This window comes from Lutjanus erythropterus, chromosome 4, assembly GCF_056507025.1.
Source record: "Lutjanus erythropterus isolate fLutEry1 chromosome 4, fLutEry1.hap2, whole genome shotgun sequence".
NCBI lineage: Eukaryota > Metazoa > Chordata > Actinopteri > Lutjaniformes > Lutjanidae > Lutjanus > Lutjanus erythropterus.
This window is the reverse complement of record NC_139320.1, coordinates 21,626,421-21,650,929: the sequence shown is the minus strand read 5'-3', so window position 1 is coordinate 21,650,929 and position 24,509 is coordinate 21,626,421. Positions and strand designations below refer to the sequence as shown.

General features: G+C 42.4%; 1 protein-coding gene across 1 annotated transcript; it reads left to right on the top strand.

The window, feature by feature from the left end:
• The first annotated feature begins 7,673 nt into the window (after positions 1–7,673).
• slitrk3a (SLIT and NTRK-like family, member 3a) lies at positions 7,674–17,214 on the top strand. The gene is made up of 3 exons (XM_084717329.1): positions 7,674–8,343; positions 8,933–9,020; positions 10,841–17,214. Exon 3 carries the CDS (start codon positions 10,899–10,901, stop codon positions 13,614–13,616), a length of 2,718 nt encoding a protein of 905 aa, XP_084573455.1. The 5' UTR covers positions 7,674–8,343; positions 8,933–9,020; positions 10,841–10,898; the 3' UTR covers positions 13,617–17,214.
• The last annotated feature ends 7,295 nt before the right edge of the window (positions 17,215–24,509 follow it).

Sequence of the window (24,509 nt, the reverse complement as noted above, 5' to 3'; positions counted from 1 at the left end):
CTCATCCAGCATGACTGCTAGAAGATAAACAAAACACGCGTGCATGGAAGGCGCATACCCAGACACACAAATGCACACATGCACACACAGAAATGCAATAATCAGTGGTAGCTGTCTCTTGAGGTCAGTGGTCTGGTTCGGGGTTGTTACAGGTTAGTGTAAGATGTTTTGGTGTGACTGTGGTTATTTAATTGAAGTGTCTGTTAAACAAAATTCAGGGGATATTGGGGTACATTGTGGAATAGATCCTTGATCTTGTTATCCGATGCACAGTGGAAAAGCACAATGTAAGGTAAATTAGTAAATGTTAGTGGTTAGACCTCTAACAGCCCGCTACTCCCAAGAATTATGTCCATATTTGATGATTCTGCAGCTCACGATTTCTGCCGCATGCCCAGTTTTCGTGCAAGTGCATGAAGCAGCTTGCTCTTCATGTAGCAAGAGATATATCGGTGTTAAATTGGCCTAACTTTCATGCAAGAAACCAGACTTTGCCTCCCATCAAACACGTGTGATCAAGGGTTTCTTTAACCAAATTTTCTTAAAGGTGGGCTTTAGTTTCTGGAGAAAGATAGTTGATTGTCTCATTAATAGTCGTTGATAGTCTCATTCTGCAGTTGTTAAATACAGATACTTTGAGATGGATTGAAAGATGAGTTTCAGTGCAAGAGAAACTTCAGAACAACCGAACAAGGCAATCAGTGCATTAGGTTAAATGTAGTTTGACAGTTTAATCAGAGTTTTGTGAGCCCTGTGTGTTGCACTGGACTCACTTAAACTGGCCAATAAATTAGCAATCATGTATCTCCTCCCTGTTTGCATTGCTGAATCTCTTTTCTTCAGAGAAGTGGGTTTCTACAATTCTTAATGAACACAGATAAGAAAATGTATTTATATATTTTAAAAAATAAACCTGTTTGGTACATATGCTGTCTAGTGTGTAGGCTTTCGCAATGCTATTTTAATACACTCGCACTTGGGGTTGTGTTTTCAAGGCTTATGTTGTGATACAAATATCAAACATAACATGAAAAAAGGTGTTCACACTATGGAATCACATTCATCAGCTTTTTAATTTCCTGAACGTGTTCCAGGAACTAGTCCTCGTTGGAACTTTTGGTGCGACCTGTGCAAAAGAGCTATTTAAACAGTCTGTAGGTGTGTGTGTGTGTGTGTGTGTGTGTGTGTGTGTGTGTGTGTGTGCGTGTGTGTGTGCGTGTGCGTGTGTGTGCGTGTACAGAGGCAAAGTCTTGTACATTCAGTGTATCTAGGGACACCGAAGATGCAGAGGCAGAGACAGATGGAATGCAGTGACAGGGGCAGGTAGGACAGAGTGTGCCCCATTAAATCACTATATTTAATTCTCTAATTATGCAAGCCGCTAACGAAAAACACCACATTACCATAGGTACTCTTCTCCTGTTCTCTTGTTGGACACTTTAACAGTGTCAGAAATGTCAGCAAGAGTGACAATATTGTTCCTGAGTTTTATGACGGGACGCTCAATGATGGTACCTGAGGTCAAAACAGAGACACTATGAGGCCTTACAATGCAATGTTCTCATGAGACAATGACTCCTACGCTGACTTTGTCCATCTCAATGTCAGACAGGGTGTGTGTGTGTGTGTGTGTGTGTGTGTGTGTGTGTGTGTGTGTGTGTGTGTGTGTGTGTGTGTGTGTGTGAGTGTGAGTGAGTGAGTGAGAGAGAGAGAGAGAGGGAGAGAGCACTTGTCTGCGTTTTATATTTGGATGCTCTTTTGTCCTGAACTTCATTCGCACTATTGGGCCAATCACTCAGACGTGACCACATTAAAGTGCTGCTCAGCAGCCAACACACACACGCGCACACACACACACACCCACACGCACACACGCACACACACACAGAGTTCATAAACTTAGGAAAAAATCACCAAAGCAAACCCCAGTGTGACATTTAACTTATTCTGTGGCCCAGTATAAATACAGCAAGGATCTATCTATTCAATAGAAACTTATAGTACTTGGGTTGCTATTAAAAAGGAGCACATGGGGTTTAACTTAATTTCCATGCAGAATTTTCTCTAGGCTTCAGTTGGGAGGGGGTGAAAGCATTGTTCAAATTGAATACAAACATAAATCGATCTCCTCAAAGAATCTTTTCAGTTCTGTTTTCCAAGTCAAACTTTTCCCCAGCCACTGGGTGTTAAAGCGCAGGCCAGGCTCGACTCTCACTCCGGAAACACATTGAAATTCCAAGGCCAGACCCTGAGCTACAAAGAAAACTTTTAAAGTGGACGCCGCTGCAGTTTCCTTATTTTCAACACAATGCCCTTCATTGCATTGTCTTTAGTTTCTTGCGGCTGTCAGTCAGCACCACTTATAATTAAACTAGAATGCAGTGACTATAATATAAAAAACTCAGAATAGTTTTCTTTGCAATGCTGCTGCTTTGATTAAATCCATGTGTATTATTAATTAATCTTTCTTTTAAATTTAATCTTTTGTTCTTTAAAGCATTGATAAACAACATGTGATTTTGTTTTGATATTTGTGGTTTTTCTTTCCAGTGGGTTCTGCAAATATTCTCCGGGCTTTCCATAAAATCTCTTGATCTCAGACATCAACAAAACATGCAGCGTTTTTCAAAGTACAGACTAAACTACAGTGTTATTGATTAAAAAACATGACAGTCGTTCCTTGCTCACGGGCGAGTGGACAGATCTAATACAAGGGGTGAGATGCACAGCTAGATGTCAAACTAATAAAGAAATTCCTCTAGTGATCAAGGGCTGATATTTAATTTTGCTGGGAAATGAGAACAATACCTGAAGCGACTACCAACTAAACTGAACTGAACTGAACAAACAAATATTTTAAAGGACCAGTGTGTAAGATTTAGGTGGCTATATTGGCAGAATATGACGCAGACACAGAGGCAGCCATGTTAAAGGGACATTTTTCTGAAGTAGCATAGGACAGAAAACCTGAATACTGGCTCTTTTGCATTCTTTGAAAACTGCCAATATAGTTTCATGTGGTATTCAGCTGGCTGTAATCTGCAACCTGACCATTAGATGCCACTAAATCCTTCATACTGATCATTTAAATGATATAATAACATTGAAAATTATACATATTTTATATTTACATATTTATTTATTATACAATTTAGAGGGCCGACTCAAGTTTTTCCTAGGAAGAGGTCTGGACCCCTCTGACCGCCCTTTATCAGCCAGCCCTACCATCAACCAAGTAAAGGTACAAAATATACCAGTGTGATTTTGAGCATATCATCTATCTATCTCAAATCATTTTCTTTTGTATAATTGGATTTGTTTTTGCTTGTCTGTGTTGAATAAAAAACAACTAAGACCAATTCACATCCTTATGGCCACGTAAAGGAACTGTCAGACAGGCGGTCGCATTGACGAGCGCACAGGCAGGAAGGTACTGCGGCACAGGGACAGACAAACATGAAAACAGGCAGCCAGTCGGCAAAACAGGCAGCCCATCAGGTGGAGAGACTGGCAGGCAGGTTGGTCCGGTTGGCAGGCAGCCAGGCGGGGATGTAAGTGGACAGCAAGAAAGGCAGACCAGCATTCAGACGTATTGACTCCCTAGCAGTCAGGCAGACTGACAGGAGGAGAGACAGATAGATAGACAGACTGATAGATGGGGAATTATTTGACTGTGCCTCCCACCGTCCCTTGTGGTCCACAAAGGACTTAGGCAGGTGGCATGAGGTATGTCACTGAAACCCCTGATGACAAGCGGAGAAGGGGTAATGGAAAGTTTCAAAAGGTGACAGCTAAAAAAGTTTTTATTGGAGACCAAACTTTTTCCCCTCTTTAACCTTTTCGTTGGCTAGAAGGCCGTAGTTTACAAAACATCAATGTTCAGTTAAACTTTAATATGTGTGATTATCACAATACTCATTTGGCCTTTAAAATTACAGTTCTCTTAGCCATTTTTATCTTGGATAGAGTTTTGTAGCTGTACCACATACTGTACGCTTGAGTGAACAAATGACATCCCTCTGCTGTATGTACGTGTCTTTTTATTTCAGGATGTGGCTGTAGTTGAGCACTACTGGCAGCCATTTCCCTCCTTATTGGTTGCAGTGCTATTTGCTGTCCATAATGACAGAGTTGTCACTGATGTCCCTTCATCATCCACCGGTGACTTTAAAAGGTCAGTGATGACTGAGTTGACTTTAATGCCGATTACAATGTCCAGACAGATCAGTCAAACATTTTGAATGTGGTTTTCTTTGCACTTTTCTTTTCCTTTTCAATATTATTTTCAACGACAGGCTTTTTTTTTTTTTACTTGATTTGAACATCTTTCTGGCTTTGCACCCACTGTACGCCTGACTGGAAGAATGAGAGTTCTCTGTCCTTTGTGACTCAGGTGGATCTTTTTTTAAATAGTTCTCATTGAAGGTCTCATTTTTTTCCTTTTTTCCTTGAAAGTCCTTCACTCCAAATGACAAAATAGATCATTTGTACAGTAATTTCCTTCCAGATCAATCAGTATGAGTCTATTCTCATTTTGCACCTTGCAGCTTAGCTTTTCAGTATCATCCAGAATGGCAGATGTTCCAGTTAGAAAAACATACCATGTAAGCTTTTTCTGCCATCGCCTTTGCCAGGGTTTAGACAACCAAACTACTTGATTTAGGTTGTAAAAAGATTACAGTTATGGTTAAAAGAAACTACTCCTGGTTGTTGGAACTATAGCAGATGGTATGGAAGCTGCAGACTCTTGTATCAATGTCACACTTTGCAGGTCCAATCACCAGCTCCGTTAGAGGTCTTATAACATTTCAGAGTCATTATTCACTCTACCACAAGAAGTTTCATGTTACTGTCATTGACAAGTCATTGTAGGTCGACCAATGCTGTTTTTCTAGTGAAGAAATTGTTTTGTTCTTTAGGTGTAACCAGCAGCTCTATAGGTCACTCCCTTGGTCAGTCAGTTGATCAGTTGGTCAGTTGATAGGTCGGACAGTTGGAACTCAGAACTCATGAACTGTTTGTCACAGACTTTTGTGAAAGGCATCACTGGTTTCAACAGAAAGTTCCTTTTTCAATTATATGAGTAGGCTCAGCCCCTATACATTAACCACACCTGAGGGAATCATTGTTGAACTAAGCAGAGTTCATTTTTCTTTGGTGACAGTTTGCCTTGCCCTCTAGACTTTAGCGACGCCCCCTTTCATAACTTGTGAAACATTTATTGTAGACACATATGGGAGGCATCACTGGACTCAGCCGAGTTCCATATCCATAAATGACTTTGATAACTCAAGAAAGATTTGTCCTGCCGCAGGCCTCACTGGACTTGGCAGGGAGTTCTTTTTTCATTGGTGTTACATAGTATCACTCCTTGTGTGTGTGTGTGTGTGTGTGTGTGTGTGTGTGTGTGTGTGTGTGTGTGTGTGTGTGTGTGTGTGAACACATGCACACATGGATAAATGCAGGTACCTATTGTGAATTTATTTATTTATTACTTTCAGTACATTAGTCCAAGAGTAGTTAAATAATGTTGGTTCTTCAAAGCCCTATAAAACTATTCTAATATAAATTATGCAAATAAACTCCTCATGACTTAATATTTCTTTTATTTTAACACCTTTTGTATCACAAACTCCCAAGACTTTCGTTTGAGAGCTTTTGTTCTGACATGATACTCGTCAAACCCACGCCCAAACAGATCAAAGTCCGTTTTTTTGCTGTGTCAGTCAAAGCAGAAATTCTAACTGGTGATCTCATTAGCCCTGATCTGTAATCTTAAGGTTACTGCTGCTTCACTGGGACAACCTCCAGCCAATCCATGTCCTGTGAGCTGAATGAAGGCTTGTGTTGGCCTCATGTCAGTCTGTCTGACATTAGCTGACAGGCTGAAGGAGTGAATGATGGCTTTTCATAAAGAAGAATGGCAGTTTTACAGACCACCAGCTGCTCCCAAATACTCCTCTCTAACCTCCCATCCACTGCTTGTGCTTGTGCTTGTGTGTGTGTGTGTGTGTGTGTGTGTGTGTGTGTGTGTGTGTGTGTGAACTGGTGTACATGGGCTATTTAGTCATTCATTTCAATTTTTTGTCTTGTGGTGTATGAAGAGTTATTTTAATAAAGGACATTATCTGGTGCACATTGTTACTGATTCTGCACTGAACTGCCAAAAAAAAAAAAAAAAAAAAAAAAAAAAAATCAGGAATGAGCCGAAAATATTAATAGAAAGGTCTCCTGACCTCCACAAAAATAAAACAACAGCAACAGTGCAGATTCATCCATGTCCTATATGCCCACATGATGAGTGTTGTGGATTTTATCCTTTGCCCATACATCTGAAGAAGGAAGTACACAGGAGTCCAATATGTCTTAAACTGGAACTGGTTTAATAAGATTTGATCAAGGAAAATGAAAGAAGACAGCTGCATCTACTGTTTGGAGGAGAGACAGTATGTCTGTTAAAAGTTAGTGTAGGTCTCTCAGTGGCTCCAAGGCCTTAGCCTGTTGCCCAAAGATCGGAAAATTCCGTAACAGTGAGAATCTCCTAAGAGCTCAGTCATTTAGCCTATTTTAAACCGACCATGACATACAAAGTGGTAAATCTCAACAGGGGTGACAAATGGGATAAAGGTTTACTCCTGTAATTCTACAATAGGGTAATTTTAGAAATAATCCTAAAGGTCAGTGGATTTTAGTTGGTTAGGGGCCCTCCGGAGGGCTGTAATGCACAACAGTAACAGTACCCTGACATCTGTAGGAGCATTTTAAACAAGTCTCTGTCTGCATTTTTTTTTAACAAATTCCGTATTCTTTACCTTTACCTCTGTGAAGTTTTAGCGACCCATAGAGGGCATCGTGACCCCTGGTTGGGAACCATTGGTATATTCTATTGTACACTAGCTCGTGTGCACAAATCAGGTATCTTCTTTCATGGACCTACTGTGCAAGAGTGTAGAAACAGTTGCTATTACAGCCTGATATTGTTTTACTGTAAAATGCCACAATTGTACCAATGTGTGTAAGCAGAGACACTAGTGAGATTTCAACTTTCCACTGCAATCAGCCCCGTCCTCGCAGAGCTGCAAGAGCTGGGAAATCGTGATGGTTGCTTCAGTCGTGTTTGTGAGCTCTGGCTTGCTGCTCACAACACGGGCTTGTGTTGCCCGCTGGAGGCGAGGCGGGGGAAGGCACGCAAACGGAGAGGAAAGACGAAGCGCTCCGTACTTCCCTGCCTCTCTTCCCCCAGCTTGCCGGAGACAGTCGCGGCCACCCTCTTCGTCTCCACAGCAGAGAGAAGAGAGAGCTACAGACCGCCAACTCCGAGAAAATGACCCATTGAGCATCATTATTAGATGAATCTCAATAATAAAAAAATGAAGATAGAGGCAGAAAGTCGTCTTGCGTCCCGACTGTCATCCACAGGTCTGTCAGTCTCACCCGCCCCGCACGGCGCGCTCTCTCCCTCTCACTCTGACTTTATTTATTTATTTCTTCCTTGACGCGCGTCCCCGCCGCGAAAAGCCAGAGCGCTCCTCACCCTCTCCTCTCCTCTCCTCTCCTCACTTCGCTTCCTCTCCTCCTCTCGACAGCATCCAGAACTATAGCGCAACCGTCCCCATCACTCTTTTTCCTCCCCTCCTCCTCTTCTCTCTCTCTCTCTCTCCCGCCAGGATCTCTCTCCACTGCGTCTCTCACCCCCTTTTGCTCCCCCCCTCTCCACCACCACCTCCTCCTCCACCTCCTCCCCGGCTCAGTCCCTCACTCCTCTGACGCACGACAGGGAAACGGACCCGAGGAAAGAAAGAAAGACAGAAAGAAAGGGGGGGGAAAGAAAGAAAGAAAATCAGCAGCTGACCCAACCGTCGATATGATCCACCACAGACTCCCGCTGCTGTTGGTGCTGCTGCTGCTGCACCGGACAGACACACAGTCCTGAAGCCGAGAGGGGAGCGCTCTCACCCGGCTGTACACTGCTGTTGAGCGGTCGCCCGGGGGGCGGCGGCAACGGCGGCGGAGGAGAAGGAGGAGGAGGTGGAGGAGGAGAGGGGAGGAAGGAGAGGAAGCGGACGGGCACAAGTCGAGGGCTTGCATTTTAAGCAAACTGCTTAGAGAGAGAGAAAAAAAAAAGAGAAGGAGACGAGAAAGAGTCGCCGGAGAGCGAGGAGAGTGGGGGAGATTGCATTCCTATCACGTCTTCATTTCTCCTCTCTCCTCTCCTCTCTTTTGCCTCAGCCACTGAGTGAGAAGAAGGAGAGGGAGAGAAAGAGAGGGGGAGATCTAACAAGATTCACACTAGTGGTCTCTTTTTTTCCCCCCGATGCTTTCCAATTGCAGCGCCAAACTAAGGTGAGTGCTTCAGTTGTGTTTGCCTGCGCCGGAGTGCATCATGAGGGGAATCTTTTTGCAGATATGTGTGTGTGTATGCGTGTGTGTTCATGTGTCTGCATAGCCACGGACTTCAAAAAGGGACATCAAGCGCTCTCCGTACATCGAGGAGAACGGATCGCAGAGATCCAGTCGGCTGATCAATAGCCATTTGTTCTTTATTCGCCGTTTTCCTGCCAATGTCACGACGAGAGGCTGCTGCATTATGCTTGGCATGTATTTCAACAAGCGCTCCGCTCCTCTCTCCGCTGTGTTGACAGCAAGGTTATTTTGGGGGGAATTTCAGTTGTGGTTCGGCTGGAGCTCGTCAGATATCATCGTTTCTTAGTAACTTAGTTTGATATGAATCCCAGATTGAAATCTTTTAATGGGTCCTCGCGATGAGCAGCACTTTTAATTCATGTAAGTGCACACAGGCGCTGTGGAGAATCTCCCCAGCTTTGGATTTTTGAATCCGTGGCTCATTCACATGCGCATCCCTTCCTCCTCTCTCCCTCTTTCTCTCTGTGTTTCCTCTAACGGCTGCCGTTTCTCGTCCTCTTCCCTACAGCCCGGCATCGGACGGTGAGCGGGACGCACCGGGCGACTACGGAACACACCGCAGGAGGATATGTGAAGTTGGAATCCCACTAAACTAAGTACGTATACACCCCGATCCGATACACCTCAAGGGAATGTCTTATGGCACGCGTTGTCTTTAACTGATTAAAATGTCCTCGTTACTTTCTTTGCGACATTGCATCTGAGCTTTTTTGATCTCTATCATGGAAGCGGAATCGATAAATCCTGGAGGATTACGCACGGAGAGGGAGATAAAAACAGTCATTTTTTCGTTGAGGAGAGCGTGTTCAAGGAGCATTTGTTTTTTTTGGTTTTTTTTGCAGTTTTTCTGACACGTTTTTTGGGGGATTACAATCTATTTTTTCGTTTTTTCCTCTCTTTTTATTCTCCTGTGGCTGTTTTTTCATTGGTTTCAGCACCATGGACAGCGGCTCTGCTCAGGCAGCGCATCTCTGGATTTTCAGCACCCTCGTTTGAACGGACAGCGCTGTGTGTGTGTGTGTGTGTGTGTGTGTGTGTGTGTGTGTGTGTGTGTGTATGAAAAGTCACAGCCTACTGAAAAGATATTCAGAGCGTGTGTGTGTGTTACTTTTTTCCCACTTAACACCATGGAGATACCGAACGGAATATTCCATCTGTCCTTTTTTAATCAATGCGAAATTTTAAACCTATTTTATTACTATTATAATCATGATCATAATTATTACTATAATTGTATAATGACAGTCTTTATCATAGTTTTTTGCATTTTATTCTCCCAGGCCGGCCGGATCTACTAAAACACTGCCTCATAACTGAGCTTCTCAGAGAAGCAGCTTCGCCCACTGCGCTTTTCATTTGTGCCTCTATTTTGCTCCTGTAACCCTCAAACTGCATCACCAATTGGGAAAGCCAGAAGAAGAAGTTGTATTGATTGTATTTTGGCAAATGACAGTATTTATGTAACGAAGTAGTTGCTAGTTTTCCGTGTTTGTTGGGTTCATATGTGGGAGATTTAACCCAAGAAAACACAAAGGGCAAATAGCTCAAGCTCTGCCGTTTTCTGCACTTCGGATCTCTGGACCTATTGGAATATTTTTCTTCTTATTTTCAACATGTTTTTGACATATTTACACTGGCAAATTTAGCCCTTTCTAAGACGTTTTTGACATATTTACAGTGGCAAATTCAGGCTGAAATATCTGTAGCCTTTGTGGCACTGTTCACATTTTTCCCCCTTTTTTTTAAATCAGATTTTCACGAGCTACAGACGACAATATATAAACACGTTGAGAACCATTTTACTAGATGGATGTCCCTCAACAGTCCTCATCTCGTCCCACCAAGCTGACACCTATTTCCCCCCCTCCTCTTTCCTGCGTTAGACCTTCGACGCACCTACTCTAATTTCCAGCCGCGCTTTTTCTGGACTCTCATTTGCTGAAAGAGGGATTGAGGTCCCTGTTATGTAATGAACACAGCCGGGGGACGGTGTCTCCTCACCACTAACCTCACCCACCTGCTGTTGCTTTCGTTTATTCACGGCGATAAGCATCTCAGAGGTGATTTATTGCGACCTTACCAGCATATCTGCCGTATAATAAATGGAACCCCCCCCTATACACTGACGTTAACTGTCTGAGTGTGGAGATTTGTTTGTGTTGCTGGGTATCACATTACCCGACGAGGTGTGCTGGCTTTATATTTTGTTTGAGACACCCAGCAATATTGCAACAGCTAAAGTATTCTAGTCATTCTATTATTCATTGGTGTTCATTTCAAAGCTGTCTTCCATTCTACGGAAACTAATGCACCCTTCCTCTCTGTCTCTCACCTCAAACTTTGCTTTGTGTGCGTCCCTCCCCCCATGCCCACCCTCCATCCCTTCACTTCTCTCCCCCTCTGTCCTGTGTTGCAGTGCTGTGAAGTGGCTCTGTCCCTGGAGCCGACACTTCCTCCCCTTGGTGTCAGCGAGGATGCTGTGGGTTACCTTGCTGAGCACCATAGCCTTAGGATGGACCACCCCGATCCCACTACTAGAGGACTCCGAGGAGATCGACGAGCCCTGCTTCGAGCCCTGCTACTGCGAGGTCAAAGAGGGCATCTTCCACGTCCACTGTGACAGTAAAGGATTTACAAATGTCAGCCAGATCTCCCAGATATGGAGTCGGCCCTTCAAGCTCAATCTGCAGAGGAATTCCATGAGGAAGCTTTACTTTAACAGCTTCCTCCATCTCAACAATGCCATATCCATTAATCTGGGTAATAACGCCTTGCAAGATATCCATGCTGGGGCGTTCAATGGCTTAGGAATACTCAAACGGCTATTCCTACATGAAAACAAACTAGAAGTTTTCCGGAATGACACTTTTCTGGGGTTGGAGAGTTTAGAGTATCTCCAGGCGGACTACAATGTTATCAAACGGATTGAAAGTGGTGCTTTCAGGCACCTTCACAAATTGAGAGTGCTCATACTGAATGACAATCTGATCCCCGTGCTCCCAAATTATCTTTTCCGGTCTGTGTCACTCACACATCTGGACCTGAGAGGAAACAGACTAAAGACATTGCCATATAAGGGCACGCTGGAGTATGTTGGGAGGAGCTTAATGGAAATCCAGCTGGAGGAGAACCCCTGGAACTGTGTGTGCGAGATTGTCCAGTTGAAAACATGGCTGGAGAGAATCCCATATACAGCTCTGGTTGGCGAGATCACATGTGAGTACCCATTCCACTTACATGGCAAAGACTTACGGGAAATCAAGCGCAGCGAGCTCTGTCCACTGCTGTCCGATGCAGAGATCGAGGCCAAGCTGGGAATTCCCCGGGTCCCATTCAGCAACGAGAACACATGGCCTACTAAACCCTCCTCCATGCTCTCGTCCTTTCATAACACAGCCTCTTCTGTGGAATACAAGGAAAGAGTTGTCAAGCCTACCAAACGACCTCGGCCCACAAAGAACCCCCCAACCCCTCATCCCCGCATCTACCCAGGCATGAACCAGCCCCCCATCGCTGGCTACCAAACGAGGCCTCCCATCCCGATCATTTGTCCAGCTGGATGTACTTGCAACCTTCACATCAATGACCTGGGGCTAACAGTGAACTGCAAAGAGAAAGGCTTTCACAACATCTCTGAGCTCCTGCCCCGGCCCCTAAATGCCAAGAAACTGTATCTCAGTGGGAACCTAATACAGAAAATCTACCGTTCTGATTTCTGGAACTTCTCAAGTTTGGATTTACTGCATTTAGGGAATAATCGGATATCCTACGTCCAGGAGGGCGCCTTTATCAACCTGCCAAACTTGAAAAGTTTATATCTGAATGGGAATGACATTGAGCGACTCACCCCTGGGATGTTTCGGGGGCTTCAGATGTTGAGTTATCTTTACTTTGAGTATAATGTCATACGTGAGCTACAACCTAACTCCTTCTCCTTAATGCCAAACCTTCAGCTGGTTTTCCTCAATGACAACCTGCTCCGCTCCCTCCCCACTGATGCCTTTGCTGGCACCAACCTTGCACGCCTCAACCTCCGCAACAATTATTTCCTTTCCCTGCCTGTGCGTGGCGTTCTGGAACATCTGACGTCCATTGTCCAGATTGATCTTCATCAGAACCCCTGGGACTGCTCCTGCGATATCATCCCCCTCAAACAGTGGCTGGAGAAGCTCTCCTCTGTCATTGTAGTTGGAGATGTCATCTGCAAGACACCTGAGTTTGCTTTTGGAAAGGACCTACGTTCCCTGGAGGTTGAGGTCATCTGTCCTGAGCTCAAGTTCTCCTCAGGCCCCTCACCCGCCCTGCCTGGTGGGGATGACCTCACAACGGGGAGCTCCAACATGGGGGAGGCAGGTGGGAGAGGGGCTGTCCCACTGTCTGTCCTCATCCTCAGCCTACTCATCCTCTTCATCTCTGCTGTGTTTGTGGCTGCTGGGCTTTTCGCCTTTGTTCTTCGACGCAGGAAGAAGCTGCCCTTCAGGAAACGTTCCGAGGTAGATCTGACGGGGATCCAAATGCAATGCAGGATTTTCGAGGACCCGCCGAGGCAGAGTAGTGCCGGGAACACTGGCACACCAGAGAAACCCACGCCCAGTATGCACACACACACTCACACTAGTCACACACATGCCCATGGTCACGTTTATGATTACATCCCCCACCCGGTGACTCAGATGTGTAACAACCCCATTTATAAGCCTAGAGAGGGGGAGATAGCAGAGGAAGACAGAGCGCAGTTCTCAGAGAAGAAAGACAATGGCAGCAGTAGCAGCAGTAACTACAGAACCTTGTTAGAGAAAGAAAGAGAGTGGACCCTGGCCGTCTCCAACTCTCAACTCAACACCATCGTCACAGTCAACCACACCACGGCCGACATGGCAGGATTTCATGAGAATGGAGGGCTTTGCCCAACAGTAATTGACAGTCAGAGGCCCACGCCAACAGTGGGCTTCGTAGACTGTTTGTATGGGACAGTGCCCAAACTAAAGGACATGCATGTGGCGCATGCGCACCCACCAGGCATGCAGTACCCGGATTTGCAGCAGGATGCACGGCTGAAGGAGACATTGCTTTTCACGGCGGGGAAAGGCTGCTACCCCGACCCGTCCCAAAGCGATTACCTCGAGTTAAGGGCCAAACTTCAAACCAAGCCGGATTACCTCGAAGTCTTGGAAAAATCTTACCGGTTTTAACATCTCTAGGCCATGGAGAAAAAAATTCACAAATTCAACACATTCACGTTACCACCCTCAAAACAAAACCACCCAAATCCAATACTGAAAAAATAAACTTGAAAAAGCAGCATGATATAAAATAAAATATTATATTACAGTTACAAAGTTCCCCCCCCCCAAAATCACTTTGGAGGAGAGGCCATTCTCAGATATTTCAATGAAGTGCCTTTTTTTCAGAGTAGCCAGCAATGTCAACAGCCGTTATTTTTATAATATATAAATATCTCTATATGCCCAAGAGAGAGCAAAAGAGGAATAAGAGGGGCACCGGGGAATAAAACATACAAAACATCCTAAAATACATCTGTCACTGAAACCCCTTTTTATGGAGTTACCATGATGTGCAAGACGCACGGGAGCTGGACGTCTCCCTGACTTGGGGGTTTCCTTTCTGTCTCTTTTACCCCTGACTAGGATGTACAAACACCCGGAGGCCGTGCACATAAAGTTTGTAGGAAATGATCGAAAGAGAGAAAAAATACATATATTAAAATGAACTGCAGTTTGCTGCATGCACTCGCTTCAGTGCAGGAAGCGAGGGGATTACTATCACATCACATTATGAACAGAGATACTGCAACGCATTTACAGTTCAGTGTTCTATTTAATTTTTATATCTTATTAATATGGTTATTACTATCAATGAGGACTTCTGTCTATATCAGGGTGCTTCTCGTAAAAAGGACGCGCCGACGTACGGATGGTAAAACATTTGTGAATATTATTATAAGACAACGCTCAAGGTTTTCTGGATATTTCCATGCACTTTGTTGACCCCCCTCCCCCACCACCCCCCTTCCTTCCATTGCTTCTGGATTCCCCATCGTCACCCACTAACGGCTTTGTAGGAAGCACTTTTAATGTTTTCTCTCTCACAAAGATTTGAAGAAAAATGTGCATATATTTATTCTGTAATTTCAGTGAAGAATTTAATTGTAAAGGTAATGTTAAATCAATGTATAGTGATTATGCGTCTGGTATAGCCTTCTTAATAAAAACAAACTCTTCAATCAAATGATGAAAGGGTTGATGCCACGGGAACCTGTGTGTGGAGCACTGTTGACAGGCTGTGTATTTGGTGTCTTGTTAACATGGCATGTTGAAGCTGTGGCCTAATACTGCTGGAGATGGAAGAATAGCTACTGAACCAATAGAGAGCCAGACAGGAATGTAGTGGAGGGCAATAACGTTTAAACTCAGTTCAGCTCGTCGTCATTTTCAGATTAGTGCCAAATTAATTTAAGTTATTGAAATTTTTTTTCTGGAAACTATAATTTTTCACTTTTCCAGTCTATGATTTCACCTGCTGGATATCATAGTGCACAATTTTTATTTTGCCACTACATTACTGGTGCTAGTTGGATGTAATCTGATGGTAAAAGATGCAGAAAACGCAATGCCAGAACAAGTCAAGTGAATGCTGCTGGATTTGAAGTGGATGATATGACAGGATATACCAAATCAGCAAGGCACGGTGCAATTTCAATTATCTAAACGGGTACTGCTGATCTAGGCTAACAGAAAGTTAAAGGGAGTGAAAACGTGATTGGAAGCCGCTCTCTGAATTTGCGCATCTTATTTCTCTGACTCCCTCCAAAGTAGCAGTGTGGATTCAGTCCACTGGAGGGCGACAAAAAGGCGCTCAGATTCACTGGGCATTAAGTAGATTGGATGCAGTTACAGTATAATGTAATGCACAAAACGCTTATCCTAAGAGATCATCAAGTCTCGTATTCATCGTGGATTATTTTCAAAATATCTAAATATAAAACCTACAAGTGGCATAAGATGATTTTATTAATTTCAGTGCAATTTCATCCGTTCCATGCTTTTATTTTTTCTTTTACTCTTTATTGCTTTACTTCAACCAGTTGTCTTGAAAATGACAGAATAAAGCATGTCACTCTAGCTGTATTAACAAATTATTTTCAAAAAATCTGAAAGAGCTTATCCATATATTTGCATATTAGTATTTTAAAGCTACTACAAGGATTTTTTACCAGTCGTGAAACAGTCTCAGTTTATCACCGGTGCCTCTGTATGACTTAGAAAACTTAACAAGACCATCCATGAGAGGACTGGTTAATTCGGTATAGTTGTTCTTAACACCTGTCACCTGGTTGGATTCTCTGCGAAATGAGTTGAAATGAGCCTGTGTTTACATTTTCCCAGGGAAATTTAATGTGAGTGGTATGTTAGCCCGTTTAAAAAAAAGGAGGAGACTTTTAGATAATTTTACTTTTGATGTTATTGTGGTGGAAACACTACTGATTTTGTCCACAGGACCTCCAAAATCAACAAATATGAAAGTTCCTTGTAGTAGCTTTAATTTTCAGATTGTTGATTACTGAATTCTTTTGTTTGGTTGGTTGGTTTTGTTAAAGTAATGCTTAACCGTCTCTTGCAAAATCAAATACTAATTGCTTAACTTTTTTTTTTTTTTTTTTGCTGTGACACTTGATATTTTATATTTCCCTAACCTAGACTGATTCATTTTTGGGACCAAATAGTACAAGCAGACAAAAAAAAACAAAAAAACAAAAACAAGGTCGATGCAGCTGTGGAACAACTATGGTGTTAAAGTACACATCATCATAGCGCCATTTCTTTTTTTTCTCTCTCTCTCTTTCCTAAGGTGAAATTTTAATTTGGGAAAAATATGATGCAATCTTGATGTCTATAAATTTGTGAATATTTATGGAAAGGAGGTTCTGTTTTGTTTTCAAATGGGCATGATATGCAATTTGCTTTGATTTCAGTAGGTTTACTAGGAGTGGTGATCCTCAGTTGCAAATTGGGTGTTATAGTTTCTCATATGTGTCAACTTACACTAAGTGGAAGATATGTAGCAAACCACATGCTTCCCTGTTGAACGGGAAGGCCCTTAGCTAGTCTAGTCTAGTCATCTCCAGTATTGATCATCAATGATCCAGTCTATAAGCTTGCGTAATATGGAACATTTTTTTTACCTTGTGTTGTATTCATTGTTTCATTTCTTTGACAATTATTGTTGTTGCTCAGATGAGCGGAGGTCACCTTCATATAAAGCCTTTGTAAGCATGGTAGCATTACGTCAAGACTCTTTTGTTTTCTGCTTGCAGAAAGATTCACAATGCTGTACCCCCATGTTCTGCTGCCCCACCTCATTTGTCTGCTCCTTTTTTTTTACTTTATCACTTTCACACTCACACACAGACATGCACACACACACACACACACACACACACACACACACACACACACACACAAACCTTCCTTTCCCTGACCAAGACGATAGACTATATGGTCAGCATTTTCAGTGTGCACTCAGTTTGATTAAAAACATAATGCATTACTCTGTTAACCCTAACCCTCACCATCACCCCCAAATGAATAAATAAATAAATAAAGTTTTGGGATCATTGATGATTTTTGCTATAGTCCCATATCTTGGTAACCCTTTATCTTCCACCCCTGTCACCCACCCACCGTAATATTTCACAAATGAGTGCTGGGCTTCGTCCCGTTATACCATGCTGAGTGGTTTTATCCCAATAAATCCTCTTGTTATCCTGCACTAATATCTCCAAGTGATTTCATACTTTGGCGGAGTATTAGATAGGGACCAACCAACGGGACTGAAAGGTGGTTAAATGTTTCTTTTTGTGTGCGTGTGAAATGTAAACATGCACTGCTTTTGTTTGAATCTTTCTCTTGCATGTCAGTGATATTTGAATTTCGCAGTGGAGTTAACCTTTCCTCCGACGTCTCTCTTGAGGTTTGTACGTTGGCAAGACTTCAGCACGGTAAATGCAGCGTGTGCCTTTCTTTCTGTCCTTGGCTTTCTCAGTGTGTCTGTCCCTGCAGCTTAGGTTTTTTTTTTCTGTCTTTCTCTCTTTTTTTTTCAATGTATGTCTGTCTTTCTGCTGTAATGCTGAGTTTGTTTTGTGATCTGTGCTGTTTTTTTCATTCTTGAACTGGCTGTTGGTTGGTGTGACGGCCTCCCCTTATGCTTGTGTCTGGTTTCAGTTTTAACTTTTTTAGTCAACCTTGAACTCGTTTGTTGAAAGAGACAGTTTTGGCCGGTGCTGCCTGTCTTTGTGTGAACGTTTTATTTGTTTTCATTTTAATTCCATCAGACTGTCTTCTGTCTTCTGTGCAAACAAAATGTCTACCTTGTCTCTCTTGCACTCTCTTGACCCTTTGAGATTTGCATTCTTTGAATGACCGCCACATACTTTAATTAACTGTGTCATGCATCTCATACACCCTGACTTTAAAGGGACAGTTCACCCCAAATTCAAAACTACATATTTTCCCTCTGGCCTGTAGTGCTGTTTATTCATTTAGATATTTTTGTTGTGAGTTCCAGACTTTTGGAGATATCATTCACAAAGATGTCTGCTTCCTCTCCAGTATAATGGGACTAAATGGCGCTCTACTTTCGGTGCTCAAACTGCTCAACAGCAATGTCTCTGTCTGGAAATCACAACCTGGTTAAGATAATCCACAAAGCTTGTTGTGAGCAGTTTCTTGTAGGAACTACTTTCTTTCTAGTAGAAAGAAAATAGTTATGGTAGATTCTACTGTAAAAAAAGGAAAGTAGTTCCTACACGAAACTGCTTACAACAAGGTCTGTGAATTATCTTGAGTAAATGACTCATTAATAATCTGTATTTTAGATTTTGGGGTGAGCTGTCTCTTTAAGGTCTATTTGCTCCATTAAAGGGACATTTCACCCCAAAATCTAAATATATGTTTTTCCCTTGGTCTTTAGTGTTATTTATCCATGTAGAATTTTTTTGGTGTGAATTGCAGAGTGTTGGAGATCAGCTGTAGAGATGTTTCTAGTAGAAAGAAAAGTAGTCCTGGTAGATTCTACTGCAGAAAGAAAGTAGTTCCGAGATGAAACTTCTCACAACAAAATTTCCAGATTATCTTGAGTAACCAGGTCATCATTTTGGAAAGAGACACATTTTTCAAATGTATTTTTTAGTGTTTTGAGCACCAAGGCTGAGTGCCGCTTCGTCCCATTATACTGGAGCAAAGGCAGTCTTTATGCCCAATAACTCCAAAACTCTGCAACTCGCACCAAAAAAAATCTAGATGGATAAATAGCACCACAGGCCAGGGAAAAATCTATTTTTTTAAATTTCTGTTTAAGCTCTACTTACTTTATTAAGATACTTTTTATGCTGGTTTGATGATGGTTGATTGATTGTTCACTGGCACCATTACACTGATCAAATGATGAGAACTGCAATAACACACTGACAGTGAACTGCTATTCTGCAAATGTTCTGCAGGATTTTTTTTTTTTTCCCTTCGGTTGTTTTTGCTCTTGCTGAAGTCAAATTGTAAGGATGCTTGGCACGCTTTCCCTCTGGCATTTATTTCAAAGTCTTATTAGGACATAATGCAGGATATAATGCCTATTAACTCACACACATAATGACACATAATTTGATATCAGTTGGTTTATGTACATGTCAACCATGACACAGTTTTTTTTCTTCACATTAGCTCGTTTGAGAGATATGAGATCATGCATGCCTGTTAGAAAAGCTTCTCATACCAGCTCAGAATTCGCCCTAGCCATTTGCTGTCAGTAAATATAAGTGGGTATTTTTTTGTGCTGAGTGGAGGCGGTCACCTGGATGTGACTCTGTGGATTGCAGGTACACTTTTCAGGTGGTCCCTGGGGACACGGTTTCATGTGTGGTGTGGTGTTATATTTTCCTCCTCTCCTCTCCTCTCCTTTGGCATTTTTTGCTCAGGATATTTTTGGGCCTCTGGCTGTTGTTTGCCTGGTATGTGCCTGCACTGCATAGTGACAGAAGGGTGCTGTCAATTGTCAGTGCAGCCATGTGTGTCCGCGTGTGCGCATGCATGTGTATGTGTGCAGACAGGGCATGCGAGACAGACAGATAGGCCCATCTGTCATTGTGGTGGCTGCACGTTTGCAACGCGTTTCTGCTCTCCTGTTTTCCTCCGCTCTATTAGTGTGTGTTTGTTGATGGGTATTTGAGAGTCTTAATTAGCTCAGACATGATTTGGAATAGCAGCACGGAATGAATAGTGAGAGGAATAAAAAAAAAAATGGGAGGAAGGGATCAGTTGGAGAGCACTATTGATGGGAGGGAGAGCACAGACAAGCGGCTTAGGGAAGGGTGAGAGAACATGGAGTTGTCAGTAGAGGATTGTGAAGGATGTGCCACTTAGAGAAAGTAGGGATTCTTTTTGCTCTTTTGTCACTGAAAGAAGCTGTAATTGTCCAATTAACCAAACAGAGAGTCCAAAGCAGAAAGAACATGTTATGAGGGGACTGAGAGAGCGTTGTGACCACTTAAATATTGCATTATGTGTGTGTGTGTGTGTGTGTGTGTGTGTGTGTGTGTGTGTGTGTGTGTGTGTGTGTGATATGCTTTCTCCATTTGGGAAACAGGGAATTATCTGCAGTTTGCTGAAAAAGCCAATCTGTCTCTGACCATGGTGCTGAAGTTGCAGTACGCTGCAGGTGCTGCATACAGAAAGGCACGTTCCACTTTTTGTGCATGCGTGTTTGTTTGAGTGCTGTGAGAAATGTGTGTACGTGTCTAGGAGCTCACTTGAGTTTTGGGTGTGTGTGATTATGCTGATGGCTCAACTTACTTCTGGTTTTCTTTGTGCTGTGAGTATTTTTTAGTAGAAAGACAGAGTGTGGCCATAGCCATGGTTATTTGAAAAGAGAGTGCAGGTTTACTGTTATATGTATGCAACAAAAATATAAAGCCAACACTTTTGTTTTTGCTCCCATTTTTTTTATGAGCTGAAGTCAAAATTCTAAGGCTTCTTCTATCCGCAGTCTCAAATTTTGTTCTCAAATTTGTTAAAATTTGTGTGAGTGAGCACTTCTCCTTTGCCAAGATGATCCATCTACCTGACAGGTGTTGCATATAGAGATGCTGAATAAACAGCTGGATTATTGTACAGATGTGCTCAGGAGAGGTCACAGTAAAAGGCCACCCTAAAATGTGCAATTTCATGTTGAAAAAGGCATCTACTGGGTACTGAAATATTATCTATCTATCTCACATAGGGCTACATCCTTCATTTTTTTCCTAGGAGGGCAAAGGGCATGAGGTGTCCTACTCTGCCTGTGATTGGCTAGTAGACGTTGTCTTCGTTGGTCAGGTTGGTTAGATTTAGACATGAGGAGTGATTGGTTAGAGTCAGGGAAAGAATATCAGGGTAAGCCAATCAGAGTTAGAGTAGGGCTGGTAATGACTTTGCTCTCCTGTAAAAAAACTGTATCTGTTGCCTGTGTGAAATAGCCATAGTTAAGTGAATAATAAATGTCTTTTTTCAAGACAAACTGCACATTTAAGAGTAACCTTTTATTGCAACCAGCCCGAGACACACCTGAGCAATAATCCAGCTGTTTAATCAGCATCTCTATATGCCACATCTGTCAGGTGGACCGATTATCTTGGCAAAGCAGAAGTGCTCACCAACACACATTTTTTTAAAAATTGCGAGGAACTGTTGTGAGCAATTTGAGAGAAAAAACTTTTGTGTGCATAAAAGAAGCCTTGTGGCTGCAAGTAATGAACATTATAATTACTGATTAATATGTCCTTTTTTTTCTTTAATTAATGGGTAGTTGTTTGGTCCGTAAGATGTCAGAAAATGGCGAATAAATGTTGAACATTGTTTCCCAAAGGCCAAGATGATATCCTCAAATGTCTTGTTTTGTTAAATTCAAAAGTTGTCTATCATAGAGGAGCAAAAAAACAGAAAATTTGAGAAGCTGGAATCAGAAAATTTGGGGGAAAAATTTTTTTTTAAATTGAAGGTGATTAATTTAATAGTCTATTAATAATTCATTAATCACTGCAGCTCTAGAGGTCTTTAATTATTTTTCTTCAGTCTTTTTTCTTACCGTACAGTATACTGCATCAAGTGCGTCAACTGGGATAATCCTCAGAGAACTGTCATTTGACAGTCTTACCGTAACTAAAATTAAGTTCTAAATATTTCTAAAAGGAATAAATGGTGCATTATACAGTGACAGAGAAATTAACGAAAGAAAACCCCAAAAGAGAAAAGAGAGACGCTCCAGTTGGTACCATTTGTTCAGTCCTCAGCTCATGAAAAAGCCTTTAACACATCACTTGACTGTGCTGCAGTGCAGGAGTTCGAATGACCCAGTATGTTGAAATGGAGGGAGGTGGAGGGAGAGGAGAATGAGAGAGGAAAAAAAGGGGGTGCAGAAGGAGAGCTGGAGTGAGAGCATGTGTGAGAGAGAGGGGGTGATTCTCAGCCCTCTGCTACTTCTGCTGCCGTCTGCACTGTAAAACTCTGCATTCGTATTGTTTGCTTAGTGAGTTTTGGGTCCCTGGAGATCATGGCCCTCTCTCCTGTCTACGAAAAAAAAAAAAAAAAAACGCTGCAAGTTTGGGAAAAGTTGCAGTCGTTTGTGCTGCTCAGCACTGTGCTACAGTCTCAGCTTCAGCATGTAAGAAAGATTAGCAATCTGTGTCGTTATCACTCATTTCAGGGAAGGGGAGGGGAGAAGGAGAGGCATAATTTTGTAAAATAAAATATGGAGCATGGTGTCCCTGGCTGGTGTTCTGAATAGCCCATCTCTGCCTTTGTTCCGCAGTGTGGGGCCTACTTTGTGCTTTAGGATGGCCTGTAGTGAATTTCCTACAAACTATCCCTATTCCTCTTCCTGATTTCTGCATTCAAACTGCAATAAGCTTGGCACTTACTATTTTTTCATGTAGCCATAACAAATGAGGTGACATTTGCACAAAGTCAATCATCTGTATCCTCCCCTGACTCCTAGTTTCATGTGGTTTCACATTTTTATCTTCAGTTTTTCCCTCAGTTGCACTTTAGCTTTTGCTTTTTTCATCTCCCTCTCTCTACACTTGTGTTTCCCCTCCATTACTCTGCCCTCCATCTCGACATCATCCCTTCCATGTATCTCTTATTTAGTACACGGACAAACAGCCAACTGTTGACCCATTGACCTTGCTGCTAGTCTGGATGTAGTGCTCGGCCGGGTAATATTCCACCGACACCGGTTTAGTTCAGTCATGTATCCTGTGCTTTGCTTTAGCTGACACGATACAACTGCTTTTGCAGCTTCTCTGGGGATGTTTGTGTCTCTGTGCGTATGTGTGTGTGTGTGTGTGTGTGTGTGTGCGTGTGTGTGTGTGTGTGTGCGTCCATCTGTCTGTGTGTGTTAGCCAGGTGCATTGCTTTTTAGAGAGCGCTCCATCACATCTACAAGTGACCCAAGAGAATGGGCCAAACTGGTTGAAATAAGAGTCTGATAACTGAGGGACAGAACTTTCAGGGTTTTTGTTTTTTACATCCAAAGCACAGAGGCACAGGTATATTAAACAGTTTGAGATCTTATTTAATATACAATTTAGGGTTGAAGTTGTTTCCCTCTTCTGGGACTCGGTGAAGCTCAGGCAGGCAAAGCTGCAGGAGCACAAGACAAGTGCACCACTATAATTTGACAATAAAAAGCAATGACAAGTCTTACATGTAAAACTACGCCCGTTATCCAGAAAACAATGCACACTGGAGTGACTAGAGTGACTGCCTGCCAGACTCCATTGACATATTGTTTAATTTAACCATTGTAAAAGATTATTGATGATTTCTTAAAGACTCATAAACAAACACTGACTAATCTGGTGAACATTCAGCATTAATTTTTAACTGTAATTAATGTGAAATGGACATGCAAAAAGATTCTGGCCCCAGATGGAAATTTCAAAGATAGACGCTGTGGCTGTAATGTCAGAGTAGCAAGCATTTCAACTTAATTCCTTAATTTCTGATGACACATCATGGTAATTCTATGATTTGTTACCTTTAGAAGGCTGCAATTTGCTGTTTTGCTGTCAAAGAAAATCATGTATGAATTATTATCCTGAATATCAGCGTACTGACTGGTTAAACTGCTTCACCAGTCTCTAGAAACAGGCTTAAACATTATTTTCACTTTAAATTAAAATTGTTTTAGGCATTGGAAATTATCTTGCATTCTTTGAGGTTTTATTTTAAGAAAATTAGGTCTGAGATAAAGGAGCCTGGTGTGTCTTTTGTGCCTGTGTGTAGTGCTTTGACATTCAGCTGCTCTACTCAGACCGTGAATGGTTTAGTTGGCCAAGGCCACCTGCTGGTGGCTGGTGTAGCTGATGTGCCTGGCTGTTAAAAGTGTATAATGCTTCTTATGTAAAAGAAAGCAGCCTTTTTTTTTTGTTTCAGTGTTCAGAGATTTAGTGAAAGCAAGATCTAGCTGCCGATGTAAAAATAAAAGCATCAAAGCGCGTTTAAATTTACGCCAATAAAACCGGCCCTGAATGGTGTAATGCAGACTGCTGTGCCAGCACACTCTACAAATTTGAGTGACATTGGGATTGTGAATGAAGAGGAAAAGAAATAAGAGGGAAGCAGAAGTGATGAGTGAAGAAAGAGGCGATGAAGAGAGGGGAAGCAGGGATGAAGGGAGAGCGCTGGGTCTCTCTCATTCTGCTCTTTGTGGCTGCAGACTAGTCGATCTTTGTGGTGCACTCACTCATTGGCTGCTCAGACGGTTTGTGTGTGTGTGTGTGTGTGTGTTTCTGTGGATGGAACGGCCCACACTAATGCTTTCAAAAAATGCAGCACGGACTACAGCAAAGCACATTTGCATGTGAAATAAATGATTCATGTTTTCAGCAGGGTCAACATGATGCAAAGCTGAATTTATGAGGTCAAGTGAGGTGTAATGTCATATCGTACTTTGAGCTATACAAAATCACTTTTATACATGGTTATGCATATGAATAAAATATAGGAGTTTTCACTTGGACAAACACACACACA

What these genes read in the sequence shown, in the direction of transcription:
- slitrk3a (XM_084717329.1), top strand. Translation starts at nt 10,899, where the DNA reads ATGCTGTGGGTTACCTTGCTGAGCACCATAGCCTTAGGATGGACCACC.